The 19,113-nt window shown below is 36.5% G+C and overlaps 2 protein-coding genes across 2 annotated transcripts; one reads left to right on the top strand and one right to left on the bottom strand.

Annotated features, from left to right (window-relative positions):
- Positions 1-441: 441 nt before the first annotated feature.
- Positions 442-2,832, top strand: LOC133815959 (indole-3-acetic acid-amido synthetase GH3.6-like). The gene is made up of 3 exons (XM_062248707.1): positions 442-800; positions 904-1,829; positions 2,064-2,832. The coding sequence occupies exons 1-3, from the start codon at positions 463-465 to the stop codon at positions 2,663-2,665; spliced, it is 1,866 nt and encodes a 621-aa protein (XP_062104691.1). The 5' UTR covers positions 442-462; the 3' UTR covers positions 2,666-2,832.
- Positions 2,833-5,569: 2,737 nt separating this feature from the next.
- On the bottom strand, positions 5,570-8,236 carry LOC133814120 (putative F-box/FBD/LRR-repeat protein At4g03220). Its single transcript, XM_062247117.1, has 3 exons — positions 7,097-8,236; positions 6,834-7,016; positions 5,570-5,887 (listed from the first exon to the last, which is right to left on the bottom strand). The coding sequence occupies exons 1-3, from the start codon at positions 8,234-8,236 to the stop codon at positions 5,570-5,572; spliced, it is 1,641 nt and encodes a 546-aa protein (XP_062103101.1).
- Positions 8,237-19,113: the final 10,877 nt, after the last annotated feature.

Below are 19,113 nucleotides of genomic sequence, written 5' to 3'. Positions count from 1 at the left end.
TAAGTTTAACTCATATTAAAAAAAAAATCTCATATTTTAAAAATATATATATTCTATAATATTTTTTGTTTCAATCCAACTAAAAAACAAAATTCTTTTAAATTTATTTTTTCTCTCACTAAAATCCATATGTTCCAATTAACTGTGTACCCTAATTAATTAAGAATGAAAGAAAATAGTACAATTGGTTTAATTAATTAACATGCATGACATAAAAGTAACCTAAAGTAATTCATAAGTTTAAGTATGTAACCATTATTCATTATTATTTTACAATAATAATTTATCCTTAATTAAGGTTTGACCTAAAACATCACTTTCAATAATTAGCAAAAAATAAAAATAAAAACAAAATCGTAAATACTATTATATGGCCCCACTCTTCATTGCTCGCTCTATATATATTTCTCCATATCTTCATATCAATATCCAGCTATTAATTAAAGCCCAAAACTCACAGTTATGCCAGAAGCTCATATCAATTTATCTAAAGAGGGAGAGTATTGTGTTACTGGCTATATCATGGATGATAAAGCTAAGAAGTCATTGCAATATATAGAAGACGTTACCACTAACGCCGATGAAGTTCAAGGACGAGTTGTCTCTGAAATCCTTTCCCGTAGTGCCAACGTTGAGTACTTGCAAAGACATGGCCTTAAGGGCCATACTGATAGAGAAACTTTCAGGAAGGTGATGCCTATAGTTACTTATGAGGATCTGAAGCCTTATATTGATCGCATCGCTAATGGAGACACCTCTCCTATTCTTTGCTCCGAACCCATTTCCGAGTTCTTGACTAGGTACGTACGTAACTAGCTATGTAACTTATTATATTATATTATGCTAATAGTTTTTATTGATTTCTTCCTTTTGTTAAAATATTTTGGTTCGATATGTGTGTAGTTCTGGGACATCGGAGGGAGAGAGGAAACTAATGCCAACTATACAAGAAGAGCTCGAAAGGCGGTCCCTCCTATACAGCCTCTTGATGCCAGTGATGAGCCAATTTGTTCCAGGTTTGGATAAAGGCAAAGGAATGTATTTCTTGTTTGTGAAATCAGAGGCTAAGACCCCAGGTGGACTAGTAGCTCGCCCAGTTCTAACTAGCTATTACAAGAGCTCTCATTTCATGAACCGTGGCCACGATGACCCTTACACCAACTACACCAGTCCAAACGAAACAATCTTTTGCCAAGACTCGTACCAAAGCATGTACTCTCAACTGCTTTGTGGGCTGTGTCAAAACATGGAGGTCGTTCGGGTTGGGGCGGTTTTCGCTTCTGGATTCATTCGTGCCATTAAATTCCTAGAAAAGAACTGGGTTTCTTTGGTTAATGATATCCGGACTGGAACCTTAAGCTCAGAGATTGAGGACATACCCGTGAGAGAATCTGTCATGAAAATTCTCAAACCGGATTCTGAGCTTGCCAATTTCGTTGAAGCTGAATGTGGGAAAGAGTCATGGGAAGGGATTATAACAAGGTTGTGGCCAAACACCAAGTATATCGATGTTATTGTGACTGGAACCATGTCACAGTATATTCCTATGCTTGACTGTTACAGCAATGGCCTCCCCCTTGTTTGTACCATGTATGCTTCTTCTGAGTGTTACTTTGGCCTGAATCTGAACCCTCTTTGTAAGCCAACTCAAGTCTCCTATACAATTATTCCTTCTATGGCTTATTTTGAGTTCCTACCTGTGAATAGAAAAAATGGCAATATTGGTAATTCCATCTCTGACTCGGCTATATCCCTCCACCAAGAGTTGGTTGACCTTGTTGACGTTAAAGTTGGAGAAGAATATGAGCTTGTTGTCACCACTTATTCAGGTAAAACTCCTACATATATTTACCATTTTGATAAAAGTGTTTATGTACATACAAGTCATTGAAAAATGTGAGTTTTTTCCATCTCTATATTACATTGATGGGGCAGGGTACGTATATAATATTTTAAAAACTATTGGGAAAAATACATTTACTTTTTTGCCTAGCGAAACTCCCCATGTGGCATTAGATGAACTCTCGAATAGTTGTTAATTAATTTATATGGTCTGTTTGCAGGACTTTACCGCTATCGTGTTGGAGATATACTAAGAGTGTCAGGCTTCAAAAACAAGGCACCACAATTCAACTTCGTACGAAGAAAGAATGTCGTTTTGAGCATTGATTCTGATAAAACCGACGAAGTAGAGCTTCAAAACGCGGTGAAGAACGCGACCACCAAGCATCTATACTCGTATGGTGGTGCCTCCCTTATTGAATACACAAGTTTTGCGGACACGTCAGCCATTCCAGGGCACTATGTCCTATACTGGGAGATTAACCAAAATGAGAAGACTCCAATTCCTAAGTCGGTCTTTGAAGACTGTTGCCTTACAGTTGAAGAGTCCCTTAACAGTGTGTACCGCCAAGGCCGAGTCTCGGACAAGTCCATTGGACCGCTTGAGATTAAGATAGTGGAAAATGGAACGTTTGACAAGCTCATGGACTATGCACTTAGCCAGGGCGCCTCTATAAACCAGTACAAGGCGCCACGGTGCGTGAAAAACGCCTCCATTGTGGAGCTTCTGGATTCGAGGGTCGTTTCCAATTACTTCAGTCCAAAATGCCCCAATTGGGTTCCTGGTCATAAGCTATGGTGCACTAGCAGTTCTACTGACTGATCAGGCTTGAAAGATTCTAAGTCTTTCTCTATAAATGATCTGATGATCTCTCGCTCTAGATCTATTTATACATATTTATATTTCATTATGCAGGACTATGTACCTGTGAAGTTCTATGGAAGTGTGGACGAGAAATCTATTTAATGTGTACTAGCTTGTTTAGTGTTTGCTCGTGATCTTTAATTAGCTTATGTTAATTGTATAATGTTTGCTAAGCGAAATCATTATTATTTCAAGAAAATTGACTAAATGATCTTCCTAAGTATAAGTCAATAGAGTATTATAATTACATATTACTTTTTTAATATAATTAAAATTGCTATTTTTTTTTTAAATAAAGTAAAAACAGTACTATAGAGAAATAAGAGATATTTCATCCATCCAAATAAATATTGATTCATCTCATGAGCCTTCTATGATGAAACATTAATCACTATAAATATATATATATATATTTATGATTGCTACTTCAACATTAATTAAATATTTCTTTTAAAAAAACAATTGATAACATTTTCGTAATTATTGCAAATATATGTCACCTAATATTTTTTATAATTGAATTAAATATATTAAATAGAATTTTTTTGTATCATATATGTTTTATTGTTTGCAAAATCAACTAATTAATAAATGTTTCATTATTGAAAGTATACATTATATTTGAGGTCAACCAATACTTTTCAATGGATGTGTGTAGGAAAAGTAAAAAAGTTATAATGATTTGTTATATAGATATATTCATTTATGGTGACGAGTGATGAGAATGCAAAGTTTTCCTAACATGATGGGACTCTCTCTCTCAATATAAAAAAACAAGATGGGGACGGGGTCATTTGTCGGGGAGACATTTTAATTCTCTATGTATTACTAATATGCGATAGATTCACAGTACAAGAAAACTATTCCTTTCTCTCCTGATCACATCACTAACAATCCAATGCTAGTGTTTTATTCTATCCAATGAGTACAAATTTAATAGGGTTTAGAGCATGAGAGCTCCCTAATTTTTCTTAAAAGTAACACTTAGATCAAATTTTAATTTGTAATTTACTAAATGTATATATACTATATAGGTTATTTCTGTTAGAAAACATGCAGAGAAAAATGATTTATAACCTAATTAAATATAAAAAAAAAAATTAACCGGGTCATAAATTATTTTCTGTTGGATCATAAATCATTTTCAGCAACACATAATGAAAATTGTTTTACAACAGAAATGACATATATGATATATATTTAGTAAGATACAAAATAAAATTTCACGGACCTAAATGATACTTTTCAGAAAAGTTGGAACATCTGCCAAATATAAACGGAATTTAATATTTTAGATTACACACTATAGTTTAAAATCATTCCAATCCGTTGGAATGCCAATTAAATGGTAATTTTTTTAATATTAAATTATTTATTAATTTTGATATTTTATCATTAAAACTCACATTTTTTCAGCAATAAAAGTCATAAATAAGTCATTTTTTTTCTAAATTAAATATAACATCCAATTTTAAATTTGAATCAACAAACTTAAACTTCATAAATAATAAAAAAAAACAACTTTTCCTCATAAATGATTTCATTAGGATAATTTCTCTCCTTATTTATATATATTTTAAAATTTGTATTTAATATTTCAAATATTAATTATATATATTTGTAAACTTAATTATATATAAATAAATTCGAATAGAATTGGATTAGACTATTTTTGACACATAGAAAGTGCATGTATCCAATCTGCAGTCGCAAGTACCCACTCTCATATTGATACGATCGTAATATGACGTCGGTAAACTGTCTTTCTACACAAGCGGGTTATTATCCTTCTAAATTGTATATTAACTTTAAGGTGTGTTAAAAACACGTACAACAATATTGCTATTGATTTTCATTTTATTCAATATTAGGTTCAAACTAGTACTCTTGTGTTACTCCTATATGTTTCTTCTGAGGATCAATTAGTAGATGCTCAAAACCTTTTCTTCGTACCTAGTTTCTCGATCTCAAGAACAAGATTAGACTCTCCTTTTGGAGCTCCATCTTGTAGGGGCGTAATGGTGATTCTTCCAATCACCATAATCATATGCTTAATTAGGTCAATTTTATGATTATTACAAAATCAATTGTATATACGTGCCTTAATTACAGATTTTGATTGGCTGTGTTTAATTTTCATTCGTGTATCCCTCCGAATAAAGCATATGGCCTATTTTCATTCTTCTACAAGCTCCTATAATCCAACACATGCTCTTTTGATGTGTAAAGCTATGAAACCAATAAGGAAGACATCCTATGATAAATCTGCAAATGAAATTATCCGAGCATTATTGTTTCTTTTGTCAAATCTTGCTCGGGATCTCTCCAAAGAAGATTTTGAACTGTTACTTGTTTATATCTCTGTACAAGACAAGTGTGGCATTCCATAAATTGCTCCAGTATGATGGACCTCACTTCTTCTTATTGCTATTTGCTTACATGTTGGAATCGACTTCTGATGAGGACATTATGTTGCTAATCAATCTCATCAGGTTCCCATTATTAAAATCCAAAACTCAATTTTCTAGAGTCCTCCAAAACTGACGATTCAATCAATATTAATGTTGAGGCTGGGGTGGATAGGAAGTTAGAGTGTCAGTAAAAATATTATTCTTCACGATCAAAACCGTTTGATTGTGTCCCACGGCTAAAACTTGGCTAGAGAGCTGAATTTTTCTGGCTTTTCCATTGTTTTTAAAAAGTCCCAGAAAGAAAATAATAATAAAATTATTTAAGTAAAAAAAATCTGATGGAAAGAAACGATAGATAATTAAAGTGGTTGAACATATATACTGCGATAAAACAAGCTAGCAGTAGTTCAAAAAAGAAAATGAAATTGAAATTGGAGTTGTACAAGAGGATTTAACGAATTGTAATGTTAGCATTAGAAGAAGCCCGAGGCCACCCCATAACTCGTGACCTAAAAATATTTTGTCTTCTGGGGGAAGCTTGAGCAAGAATAATATTTCTATTATAGAAAGGATGTTGAGTGATGCAGAATGTCATTTCATGCAAGGCCTTCCCATGCCTCAACAAAAATCGTGGCAGCCTAACTTCCTTCTCGCTTTTGAAAACGCCATGAATCCTTACTATTTGAAGGTGATGAAAAAACAACTTTAACGTTTCTGCTTGGGATTCCCAGAACTCCTCACAGTCAAAGCTATCATCACTTTTCCATTTCTACAATATCAGAATTCATACAAAAGAGTAATTAATCCAATACAACACATATATAACAACTAGCACATATATACACAATTACACCTAGAGAGATTCAATTCATGCGGTATATATTCTACACGAATGAATATACTTTATGTAATAACTTAAAATATTTAATACTAAATTCATAATTAACGTATAGTAACACTACTTGTACTGTACTATTTAATTAAAAATATATATATTCACATAAGTTAATTAATTAATTATTATTTAACTTTAAATTTGAATAAGCATATGTTTAAATTTATAAGAGGTAATACTAATTTAATCTTAATACAATATAAGAGTTCGATCGATAAACTTATGAATTTATGATAAACAAAAAGAAGTTTGGTTAGTACCAAGACTAATTGAAAGAGTTGTTGTTAGTCTCTAGGATTCAATGAAGGTTAGTAGGCCTCTTAGCTTCAGCCATATTAAAGTGAGCAATAATATACATTATGGGTATGATCATGTGGAAAACATTAAGGCCCTCATTATCTGAGCTTAGGCTTTTGGCTTGGGCTCATGTAAAAGTACTTTTGCAAAAAAAAAACATCTATTATTAACTTATCTTGAAATGGCTTGTACAACAATGACAAGCACTTTGGATTAATAAATCCAAACGAGTTTCACAAATTCTTTTATAATCAAATAAAAAATAAAGCATTTTTCAGAAGCTGAGCCTAAAAGTTATTAGGGTATTTTATGTGAGATGTTAGAAGTCTCAAATTTGGCGGTTATATCACATAACATAGGGAGACGTTGAGTCTTTTATAAAGAAGAAGAAGAAAAAAGAAGCGAGCTTGAACACTATAAGAAAAATATTTTTTTAGTAGCGACCAAAAACCATCGCTCATGCATATATATATATGTTTTGCCTCAATTGAAATATGAAAAAAAAAATTCAACATGTACTTACTCTTTTCCTTTCAATCTTATTAATATACTTGAGGATGAGAGTATGTAGCATAGGAGAGCTCCTAAAAATGCACGCCAATCCACCATAAACGGTATCGTTTTTGACATCAAGATGCAACTCCAAAGTCCTCAAGTTCTCAAAAGGATTAAGCCTTTCTCCCAAATATAAATGGTCAGAGAGAATCTGCAAATTATTACTAAATCAATCACAATTACCACATTAGACAATTCAGTATGTTAAATATACTTATAGCTAGTACGAACCTCAAGAAAATTGCCTTCGCCAAATTTTAGGCAACGGACATAAGCGAAACCTGCTAAGAAATCTGACAAACTCTGAAGTTTGGCCAGACTCACATTTTCATGATAACCAAAACCGATTAGAGTTCCAATGGTGGCCTCCTCAAGTTTCCTCAAATCAACGAGAGAAGAAGAATCAGTAACGGCATTCTCTTCCCAAACAAGGGTTCTTAGTTTTGGCGCCTCAATATTCACCCAACTAACTATACCATCATCACCATCATCATTGTACTCTTCGAAACAAGTCTGGACTTTCAATGTCTGCAGTTTTGGACAACAAATCTCCAAACTCTGTAGAGCAATGCAGCACTTGAGTTCGAATTCTTCGAGTGCTCCACACCCTATCCTCAGATGCTTCAACCCCAAGCAACAGTCCATACTCAGTTTGCTCATCATAGGGAAAGATGAATGGGAGAACAAATCCAGGAGCCGGTGATCATTATCAATCAAAACGACATTACTTAGAGATAACGACACTAGAGATCGAAACCCGCTTTTCATGACGGACAAATCAGGAGGAAACCTAAAAGCCGAGCAGCGCGATTTCAACGAGAGAACGCGGAGAGATTCGCTTAGTATAACGCTTCTGGGGAATATAATGTGCTCGTCGGTAATAACATCGAGATCGAGTTGTTGCACGTTGTGCCGAACCGCGCGGCGGATCACGTCGTTGAGGCGTGAAAATGAAATGCTGTTCGTGGTACGCACCCGAAGGCTGCGAATATCGGCCGAATTTGCAGCAGTTGAACTAGTACTAATGATCTTGTCACGTAGATTGAAGACCTGTGAGATAGGATCCGTGAGGCCATCGTAGTAAGCTTTGCGAGAGTATATTGAGTTTTTTGTGAAACGTTTTGAGGGAGAAAATGGATCAGAAGTAAAATCGAAATCAAGGTCTGGGAAGGTGTACCAGATAGATCTCCATCTCTTGGATAAGAGGCTCGTTTGGGCTACCGTCTTGGTTGGTAGGAGAGTGAGAATGTGGTGGATTAGAGCGTCCGGGAGTTCGCTGATTCGATCGATTGTTGGGCTTGATCCATTCTTGTCCTCGCCGTATATGAATCTCCAAAGTTTTCCTTTCCTTGTTGATGATCTTGTTTCCATCTATGATTCAAAAAAATATTTGAAATTGCTTGTTCTTCTTGGGCTGCCTCTGTGACTGTAACTGGAGTTTTATGTGAATTGGGATCTGAAAACTATGTATAGCTATAACCTCTTGATTTCGGAAACTTTCAAAATCGAGAACGATAACACCGCTTAATTTTTTTTTAATTATTATTTCTTTTCAAGAGTTTGTTTCGGGAGTAATATCTCAACTGAAAGTATATCTTTTTAGGATTGATTTTATTAAAAAAAATTTGCAAATATTTTTTCTTTGAAATACTACATTATGATTACATTTATATTAAGAAATATACTATATTAATACCAATTAATACCATGAATTCATATTACATTACCCCTTTTTTATTTATATTATAGAGATTCTTAATACCATGAATTCATATTACATTACCCCTTTTTGATTTATATTATAGAGATTATTTTTTAATATATATGAGAATATTCTTAATGGTTACTATGTATGGATAGTTACTTTAATATTATTCATTACATTTAGATCAATAGTTCATATTTATAGTTGTTAATTAATATTTCTAAAAATAAATTTTGATTTTTTTAAATTTTTGAAAAGACTATCTCATTACATGGCGGTCACATATTTATTAAATTAAAGAATTAAAAAAAAATCTTATTTAAGCATTATATATGAAAATTCAAAATTAATGTAGAAAAAAAATCTTTACCTCTCTGTGTGACTTGCTATACCAAGTCACTATGTTGTCACATCATCATAATTATTAGTACTCATCTATGATTAGTAACCATTACGAAGTCTTCCATTTATATATATATATATATAGAAGATTTCTCAATGGTTACTATCCATAGATGGGTACTAACAATTATGATGATGTGGCAACATAGTGACTTGGTATATCAAGTCACTAACAGGTAAATTTTTTTTTTCAATATTAATTTTGAATTTAGTTATTGTTTTTTGTCATAATTAATGATGTATTCAACCAATGAGAAACACTAGTTATATTTAGAAATTGACATACATTTAAAAAATGAAAAAGTTTACAATATTATATTTTCATAATAAATACACATTTTTCATCAAGTAATCCTTCCAAAAATTTGAAAAAATTAAAATTTATTTTTAGAAATATTCATTAACAACTATAAATATGAACCATTGATCTTAATCCAATGATTAATATTAAAGTAACCATCTATGGATAGTAACCATTAAGAGTGCACCCATAAATATATATATTAAATATTAGATACAAGCAATGTGCAATATACACGTTTACTTAGTTTTATTTATAAAATTTATTAAATTTATATTAATTTCATATAAATTTTAAATAAATATTCTATTTTAATTAAATAATTTATTTATTTTTGTTTAAGTTTATGTTTGTTCTTGTTTTTTAATTTAGGAGTGACAACAATAGATTATATATTATATGTTTAATGTAATATTAAATATTATACGCGGATTTTAAATTTAAGTTTCTTGCTATTTTAAAAAAAAAAAAGCAATTTGTTGCCAATTGATAGTAGATTATATTATATGTATAATATGATATTATTCTAATAAGTGAGTTTAAATTTAATTAAATTTTATTGAATTTATAAAACGTAAGATTTTATTATTTTTAAATAATTATCATTATAAAATATCTCAAAAATATCATATTTTAATTTGTTTAATTATTTATTATTTTTAAATAATTATCATTGTAAAATATCTCAAAAATATCATATTTTAATTTTTTTTAATTATTTATTTAAGTTTAAGTGTTTACAAACTACAATTAAATATAAGAATATTCCGTTAAAGTTAACATTAAAAAAATAAAAAATAGAACCCCTTAAAACCGAATTTTGGTTATCTACACACTTATTATATAATATATATATATAAATAGACTAATTTATGATAATAGAGTATATTTATAGTAACTAAATTGATTAGGGTTGTTGATGTCAAATCTGCATAGTCCACGAGTCACTATTATTACTCTCACTACTCTCTCAAAGCTTTTCAGAAAGCAATTTGCCGAGTCCATGAATCACTATTATTACTCTCACTACTCTCTCAAAGCTTTTCAGAAAGTAATTTGGCAGAGTGTTCTTCAGTACAATTGTGCGTGAATACAAATGACGTTCTAGAGGCTATTTATAGACCTGATTGAGAGAATATTTTCCCCTTATTTCGGGAAGTTACAATCAATCGTATTAATTTGAAATAAATATAATAAATTCATTGATTAGATAATATTCCATGACAATAGGGATTTAATATATGATAATAACGAATCCCTACGGAATAGGGATTTCCTAACATCATTCTCGTGTGCAACAAGTGTTGTTAAGCTCGATTGTATTGCTGACGTGCTTTCGAGACCGGTCCAGGCTTCGAGCTCACCGTTCTAGTTGTAACCTCCTCATATAGTAATTTCGTCGAGTATGTTCCTCGGAGAAGGTCGGTGCCTTGAGCCTGCAACTCAGGCTCGAACGATGCGACTCATGCTCTAGTGCTAGTAATAGATCTGTAACCATTTAATAATTCGCACAAGTGTTTTTCTAGTATCCGTATACACGAGCTTAACTATTTCGAGCTTGACTATTTTGAGCTGACATTTAGAGGCTATTCCTTTCATTCTCGAAATTTGGGTGTAACATTTTGCCCCCTCAAAAGTGTTGGTTCGAATCCTCTAAGAATGAAACTTTTGAACTCCACCTTCGGAAAATGTGCCTATCTACCACACTCAAGTATGGACACGCATTACAAGGCAACTGCTCACCGAGAGTACATGAGAACCCTCCTATTTGCTCACGTCCTTTCCAATTACCTTTTTGCCGCCAGTTTTTTGGAATTAAATGTGGTCCTTGGGATCACGTTTTATCTCAAATCAAGGGTTCAAAACTATCCAACCTTTGACATTCATTTTACCTATATATATATATATGCTCCCTTCTTCCCCATTCTTTTCTTACTTTGGCATTTTCATCTTCAGAAAAAGAAAATACGAACCAGAAGCAAACACAAACCATATTTTTCTTTGCATGTTCTCCAAACCAAAGAAACAACGCCATCTCACAACTTTCGGCTCAGTGGGATCGTTTCTACTTCCTCTTCTTCAATCGACAATCCATTCGTTTCCATGATCGACTTTGTGTAAGTTTTCTGAATCTCGCTTTTTCTGTGTACCGTTCTTTTAGTTTTTCATGCATGAGAAATTTTTCTTGGTTCTTGTTGTATTTTTTGGTAGAAATAGATAAAAACATAACCTTTTTATGCTTTGGGGTATTATGACATGGCTTTCGTGTAGCTTAAGAAAAAAAAAAGGGTTTTGGGTTAGGGTTTTTAATGCACGCAACCCAATAGTATCTCCTTTTTGGGTATCTTCCCACTTTTTTCCAATAAATCCGGGATACTTTTAAACTGACAATAACTACCCCACTCTCGCGTGGGTACATCCTTGATGCCCTGAAATTTGTAATAGCTTGGTGTTGGCCTTTGCGTTAATCTTGCCATATTCGAGCCTTCAGGCTCGATTAAGGCAATCTTGTTATCTCGAGATTGCAAACTCGAGTTATTATGATTTTAATATTTCCACTCTTTAAAATTGTGGGCCCTCACTTTTTTTTTTCTTGTTAGATGTCGCAGTCTTCAGAGAATTGGTAAGGGCACAAGCCTGCCATTCCTTACCACCCACCATATCCTCGTCCTGAATCTTCGTTTACCCAAAACCAATGGCTAATCCGTGAGCACAAGGAAAAACCCAAACAAGAGGATATCCGAGCCCACTTTCGACGCCAAATTGACGAGGTCAAAGAGGGAAAAAGGAAGAGGCTTCATGTGACAGTCAGAATCCCGTGATCCGTAAGGGGAAAGATCGGGTAAGCTGTTCAATCCCACACCGCCTGGGGAAGGTCAAGTGTAATGATTCTAAGACTGTGTGGGTATGGGACTACACAGTTGAAGAGGGCTTAAATGGATTAATGGGTACTACCTATATCAGGAAGGTGCATCTTCTTTTCGGTAGCCCATCACTTGAGAACTCCATGGTTAAGCGTGCTTTGCTTGGAGTAATCTAGGGATGGGTGACCTCCTGGGAAGTTTTCCCAGGAAGTGTGCGAGTGAGGACAAAGCACACTGGAAAGACTTGTCTTGGTTTGTAGGGCCATTCGTCATTCCAGAAAGCAGCCATAGTGATGTGGGGCGTCACACTTCAGTTTGCTATGTATCTTGATCCCGGCCCTAAGATCCATCCAATCCCTTTAGATCATAACTATAGGGTTACTATAGCCTTCTCTCCAGGTGAGCTCTCATTTAGCCTCATGAAGAGTGCTTTGACCCAACCGACTACCTCCAAGGCCCTTTCTATTCAAACCTCGGAGGGCAGTTTCTTCGAAGCTGAGCACTATCAAAGCTCCATGACCTCCACCGGGCATATCTCCTAATTGTTGGCCTTTCATGGGGTAAAGTTATCCAACAAGTTGATTTGTCGGCCTTCAACCTCCAACGAGAGGAGTTGCTACGCTCCTGGTGACAATAATCCTAATAGGAAGATTAAGCTCGCAGTGTGGAGTCGTGAGCATATGCGAGTTGGGGCCTTACTGTCCCTAAAGGATTATTTCTAGAATTTCTTGGACTATGCCGACATTGCCCATTTCCAACTCCAAACTAACTCCTACAGAGTCTTGGCTACTCTGAGGTCGATGTACCACGAAATGAAGTGTGGCAGGCCTTCGGGAGTAATCAATGAAGCGCTTATTCGAATACATTCCTAATCACCCTCCAAACTTCAAAACCATCTTCTTTTGGACGAATGGGCTCGCTCTTTCTCAGTTCTACTCCTTCCAATGAATTCATAAGTGTCTCGCCATGTTCATTTTTCATTTTCTAGTTCTTTTATTTTCTAGCTCGAAATCCTCACTCAAATCTTGCATGCAACCAACTACCACCGACCAGTGCCGGCCAAGGCTGTGAAAGACCACAAGGAAGCGATTCTCAAGCTTCCTTACGATCGATGGTCTCTCACTTACCTCTTCCATGAGGATAAGCTTTGAGCTTGTGGTCTCCTGAGTGAAGGCGAGTCCACCGACGACTCGGAAATCCATAAATATGCGAGATGGGAATATGTCCCAATCCCAACTGCCAAACTTCCCTCTAGGAGGAGGCCCTGGCAAGCCCAGGTCTTCGTTCCCCGCCTACCTGAGCATCTAGGCTCGGGCACTGAAGCCCAAGATGAGGCTTCGCTGAGCTCAGCGAATGGAGGTAAAGTAGTGTTGGACCTGTCCATGTGGTCTCCCACTTTAATGCCCTAAAATCCCTAATGCGGTTTAATGGTTGGATTAGTAGGCCGGGAGGGCCATAATTGATTTATTATGCCATTAAATGATTACGTGCATGTTTATGTGAATTATATTATAATATGATGTTAAATGCATGCATGTGGGTCCACATTTCATCATAGGGGCATTTTGGTAATTTGACCCGTTGAGGGCGTAATTGTGTATTTTCATGCATGTTGGTGAACCATTGTTGAGGCCACATAATAATATGGATTTGTTCGAGCCATTCGACATGAGACGATCTTTGAATGCAAGTTAGTGGTTTGGTCATAACGGGATTAAGTTCGGGGCTCGGGGTGAGTCTCGGGGTAATTTGGTGATTAGAGCGTTGCCGGGATTTTAAAGGGTAACAAGATATGAATTATTGGTTTTTGAGAATAAAAGGAATTTGAGGGTGTTAATTATGATTAACAAAATAGGTGGAAAATGACGGTTTTACCCTTGGGAGCCTTTAGAAAGCTTTATTTGACCTAGGGGAAAAAAGGTCTTTTCACCTTAAGATTGATATAAGCCATTGAAGGCTGTGGAAGGTTAGCTAAAACAGAGCATAAACACATCTCTCCCGTACCTCTTTTCTTCTCCTTTTTCTTTTGAATTTTTGAGTTGTTCTTGAGGATTCAAGTTAGGGAAGGGGATCTTGAGGGCTTAGGATTGTGTTCCACCATTGAAGAGGATCCTAAATTGAGCTTGAGGTATGTTTCAAGCCATTAAAACTCTAGCTTTGCTCTATTTTTGGTTTGGTTTTCAGCTTGGTTTTCTAGGTTGGATAATGGGAATTGATGGGAGTTTTTGGCTAGAGTTACTTGGGTTGTGATGCCTAGGACATGTGTAGATGGTTTTTGGGTTCATTTGGGACTTAAGATGAGGTTTGGAAACTTTTGTCTCAGGTTGGAAATGGTGGAGTCGAAGGGGGAAAGTTTTAGGGCAATTCTGGATGAGCGCCCACAAGTGGGCGCTACAACGCTACTCAGGGTGGTTCTTTTCTGTCTTGGGCGCTGGGGCGCTAGGAGGGTAGCGCTACAGCACTACCCTATTTCTTCATAATCCTATTTTGGGAATTTTTAAGGGTTTTTGGCTCAGGGTTTCAATTCCTAAGGCTCGGAATCGAATCTACTCACCGTTTGGGTACAATTCGGGGTCCTGGGAGTGAGGTTTAGGTCAAGACCCTTTCATTGTTGGTTTTCATTAATGGAAGTTATAATTGGTTATGACTAGGTAACCACTAAGGAATTAAAAGGTTGATCGTTCTCAAGGGTCGTTCTGTTACTATTTCTCGCTCGAACCAGAGGTAAGAAAACTGCACCCCATATGTGACATGCACGGTTATTATTGAGGCATGTTGAGTGTTTAAATGTGAACATTGATTGTATATCAAATGATTAGCAAATATTGCTCACTTGTGCGTGGCATTGACTAAATAGTCAGAATTGACAATGGTGTTAGTATTAACTGTGAAGCTGTGACTCACTTGTCACATGGTATTGGCTAATAAGTCAAGAACGGTCTTAGCATGTTTAATGCAAGCCGACAAATATTAGATCTAATCGACATCTGCATTGAATGACTCAAATGAGCATTAATGCCAGACCAACCTCAAGTTCGATGAAAACTAAAAGCACTTATCTAGCCTATGACTAGTCACTTAGAGCCAGGGCCAGAGGGCCCAGGTGACTGCTTCGTCACATGGCTATGGGTGCTGAGCCCGAAGTGACTTACCCAACAGTCACTCATTTGATTGGAGCATGGGCCAGAAGGTCCAGGTGACTGGATTGTCCCATGGCTATGGGTGTTGAGCCCCGTAGTGACTACTCATCAGTCACTCATTATTGTTTAATAGAACCTCCAGTGTTAAATCACTTATCTGATTAGAGCTATACGCTCCATCATGGTTAATGGAACCTCAAGTGATATTCACTCATCTATTCAGGGCTATAAGCTATGTATGATTATCTTAATCATCATTTGATATTATTTATATGCAGTAATGAGTTTTCTTGCTGGGCTTTGGCTCATGGGTGCTATGTGGTGCATGTAAAGGGAAAGAAAAGCTCACCCAGCCTTGAGTGGAGAGCTTAGGTGGTGATGTGTACATATGCGGCCGCTTGACCACCACGGCCAAGGAGTTTCTCGGAGGAACTAGGGGGTTTACCCTATTTTTGTCGCTTAGGTCGAGGGGTTGTAAATTTTAAACTGTAATGACCATTTTGGAATGTAAATAACTTAGAAACGTTTTTGTGGGCCCATGAACAGTTTTATGTTTTAAATAAAATATATCATTTCCTTTTGATTGGTTTTCCACCTTAATTTACTAATAACACCTAGATGCATGTTTTAACCAAAGAACTCGATTAGTGAGTTAAGCACGGTTCACAGTAGCTGTCTTGGAGTAACCAGGGCGTTACAACTTGGTACCAGAGCATGCCAAGATTTAGGGTTCCTGTAGATTGGATGGGCATGTACACTCACCACTGAAGACAAGCTCGACTCATGGTTTGGTTATGTGGTTATATATTTAACTGCTTAAATATGATCTAAATGCTTTACCTGTATACATGGGATACCTTGATAAGGTTATGCCTTAACTACTGCATCTTCAACAAAAGTGTGCTAATTAGTACTCATATTGCTGGAACATACTCATTAGTATTGTTCATTGTGAATTATTATTTGATACATGTTCAATGCTAAATGCTATAATCATGTATCCATCTGTATATCTGTATGATTGTGGAATAGGTGATTATCTGTTGATCTTGGACCGTGAGGCGGCAAGAGGTTTTGTTACTACTGCTTAAATGGCCGCATTGATTGTTTCAGCAAGGTTTAAGTTAATAAGAATGATTCCTAGACAGACAGATTCCTCAGCTGGCCAGGAAGATCAAGGCGAGAATAATAAGCAAGGTCAGGAGAATGATCAAAGTCAGATTCCACAGCCAGCTCCTGAGAACTGGCAGCAATTATTTAATGATCTGCAGGCTACAATATTGAGGTAGGGAGAAGAACTCCGCTTCTTGAGACAATAACAGGTTCCTGCAGTAGCCAGTGTACCTAAGGCACCTCTTATATCGGTGCCAGCATTTCAGCAGCTGCCTGAGACTGGAAATAAATGGGAGCCTCTCTATGAAAGGTTCAGAAAGCAGCAACCTCTAGTTTTTTAGGGCAGTGCAGATCCTGCAAAGGCAGGTCAAGGCTGAGCATCAGAGGCCGACTGGGTAATTGCAGCCTCTGGATATCCCAGAGTGGAAATGGGAGGAAATCACTATGGATTTCGTGGTGGGGTTACCCAGGACTGTTGGTCAACATGATTCTACTTGGGTGATTATGGATCGATATACCAAGTCAGCTCACTTCTTGCCGGTGAGGACTACTTATACAGTTGACCAGTATGCTAATCTCTATGTGAGAGAGATCGTGCGCTTTCATGGAGCACCGAGGTCGATCGTGTCAGATCGAGACCCCACTTTTACTTCCAAGTTCTGGGGGAGTTTACAGAAGGCCATGGGAACATAGTTAAAGTTCAGTACTGCTTATCATCCTCAGAGAGATGGGCAATCTAAGAGGATGATCCAGATATTGGACGACATGCTGCGAGCATGTGTGCTGGACTTTGGTGGATCCTGGAGTAAGTATCTACCTTTGATAGAGTTTTCCTACAACAATAGTTATCAGTCTACCATGGGGGTTGCACTTTATGAGATGCTGTATAGTAGGAAGTGCAGATCTCCAATTCATTGGGATGAGACAGGAGAAAGAAGATACTTGGGTCCTGAGGCAGTTCAGAGGACCAGTGAGGCCATTGAGAAGATTAGAGCTCGGATGCTCGCTTCTCAGAGCAGGCAAAAAAGTTATGCAGATCCCAAGCGTAGGAACGTGGAGTTCCAGGTGGAAAGGGGTGAGAAGATTTAGAAAGGAGGGTAAGCTGAGCCCTAGATTTGTAGGTCCATTTGAAATCCTGGAGAGGATTGGTCAGGTGGCTTATAGATTGGCCTTACCTCTGGCATTGTCAGCTGTGCATAACGTGTTTCACTTTCAGCTCTTCGGAGGTATGTATCTGATGTGACTCATGTCTTGAGTTATGAAGATCTGGAGCTTGAGGCAGATCTCTCCTTTGAGGAACAACCAGTCCAGATACTTAACAAGAAGGACAAGGTCCTCAGGAATAAGACGATACCTTTGGTTAAGGTATTGTGGAGGAACATCAAGGTCGAGGAAGCGACCTGGGAGCTGGAGTCGGATATGCAGAGTCAGTATCCCGAGCTGTTCAGGTAAATTTCGAGGACGAAATTTTTGTAAGGAGGGGATAGTTGTAATGCCCTAAAATCCCTAATGCGGTTTAATTGTTGGATTAGTAGGCCGGGAGGGCCATAATTGATTTATTATGCCATTAAATGATTACGTGCATGTTTATGTGAATTATATTATAATATGATGTTAAATGCATACATGCAGGGGACTGCTTCGTCACATGGCTATAGGTGCTAAGCCCGAAGTGACTTACCCAACAGTCACTCATTTGATTGGAGCCAGGTCCAGAAGGTCCAGGTGACTGGATTGTCACATGGTGTGGGTGCTGAGCCCCGTAGTGACTACTCATCAGTCACTCATTATGGTTTAACAAATCCTTCAGTGTTAAATCACTCATCTGATTAGAGATGTACGCTCCGTCATGGTTAATGGAACCTCAAGTGATATTCACTCATCTGTTCAGAGCTATAAGCTTTGTATCATTATCTTAATCATCATTTGATATTATTTACATACAGTAATGAGTTTTCTTGCCGGGCTTTGGCTCATGGGTGCTATGTGGAGCAAGTAAAGGGAAAGAAAAGCTCACCCAGCCTTGAGTGGAGAGTTTAGGTGGTGATATGTACATGTGCGGCCGCTTGACCACCACGGCCAAGGAGTTTCTCGGAGGAACTAGGGGGTTTACCCTATTTTTGCCGCTTAGGTCGGCGGGTTGTAAATTTTAAACTGTAATGACCATTTTGGATTGTAAATAACTTGTAAATGTTTTTATGGGCCCATGAACAGTTTTATGTTTTAAATAAAATATATCCTTTCCTTTTGATTAGTTTTCCACCTTAACATACTAATAACACCTAGACGCATGTTTTAACCAAAGAACTCGTTTAGCGAGTTAGGCACGGTTAAAAGTTCACAGCAACTATCTTGGAGTAACCAGGGCGTTACACCAACTTTTCTTAGGTGGGAACCTAATGTAGTGGATCTTTTTAATGACCCTAGGAATAATTTAATGATCTGGTTGAGGGCAGACCTTAAACTCCATAGGTTTGATAATTGGTTAGGGAAATACTAGACCATGTATAGTCTAAACGAAGTCTGGGATGGGGTAGTTATCCAATATGGGACCAGTGATTATAGGGATTTCACGAGATTTTCCTCCACTTATAAAGAGGGAAACCCATTAGAGTCATCAAAAGACAGGGGGATTTTCTGGTCCCCAAGCTCAAGCTCGATATAATCTTCCAGTTAGGTTTCTTTCCACTTGGAAGTCTCATCACTCATGGCAACCTAATCAA

This window comes from Humulus lupulus, chromosome 2, assembly GCF_963169125.1.
Source record: "Humulus lupulus chromosome 2, drHumLupu1.1, whole genome shotgun sequence".
Taxonomy (NCBI): domain Eukaryota; kingdom Viridiplantae; phylum Streptophyta; class Magnoliopsida; order Rosales; family Cannabaceae; genus Humulus; species Humulus lupulus.
This window is presented reverse-complemented; position numbering and strand designations above follow the sequence as displayed.

Coding starts and splice junctions, on each gene's coding strand:
- LOC133814120 (XM_062247117.1), bottom strand. CDS start 8,236: ATGGAAACAAGATCATCAACAAGGAAAGGAAAACTTTGGAGATTCATA. Junction 7,017..7,096: donor GCGAAGGCAATTTTCTTGAG/GTTCGTACTAGC, acceptor AATAATTTGCAG/ATTCTCTCTGACCATTTATA. Junction 5,888..6,833: donor ATAAGATTGAAAGGAAAAGA/GTAAGTACATGT, acceptor CTGATATTGTAG/AAATGGAAAAGTGATGATAG.
- LOC133815959 (XM_062248707.1), top strand. CDS start 463: ATGCCAGAAGCTCATATCAATTTATCTAAAGAGGGAGAGTATTGTGTT. Junction 801..903: donor ATTTCCGAGTTCTTGACTAG/GTACGTACGTAA, acceptor ATATGTGTGTAG/TTCTGGGACATCGGAGGGAG. Junction 1,830..2,063: donor TGTTGTCACCACTTATTCAG/GTAAAACTCCTA, acceptor GTCTGTTTGCAG/GACTTTACCGCTATCGTGTT.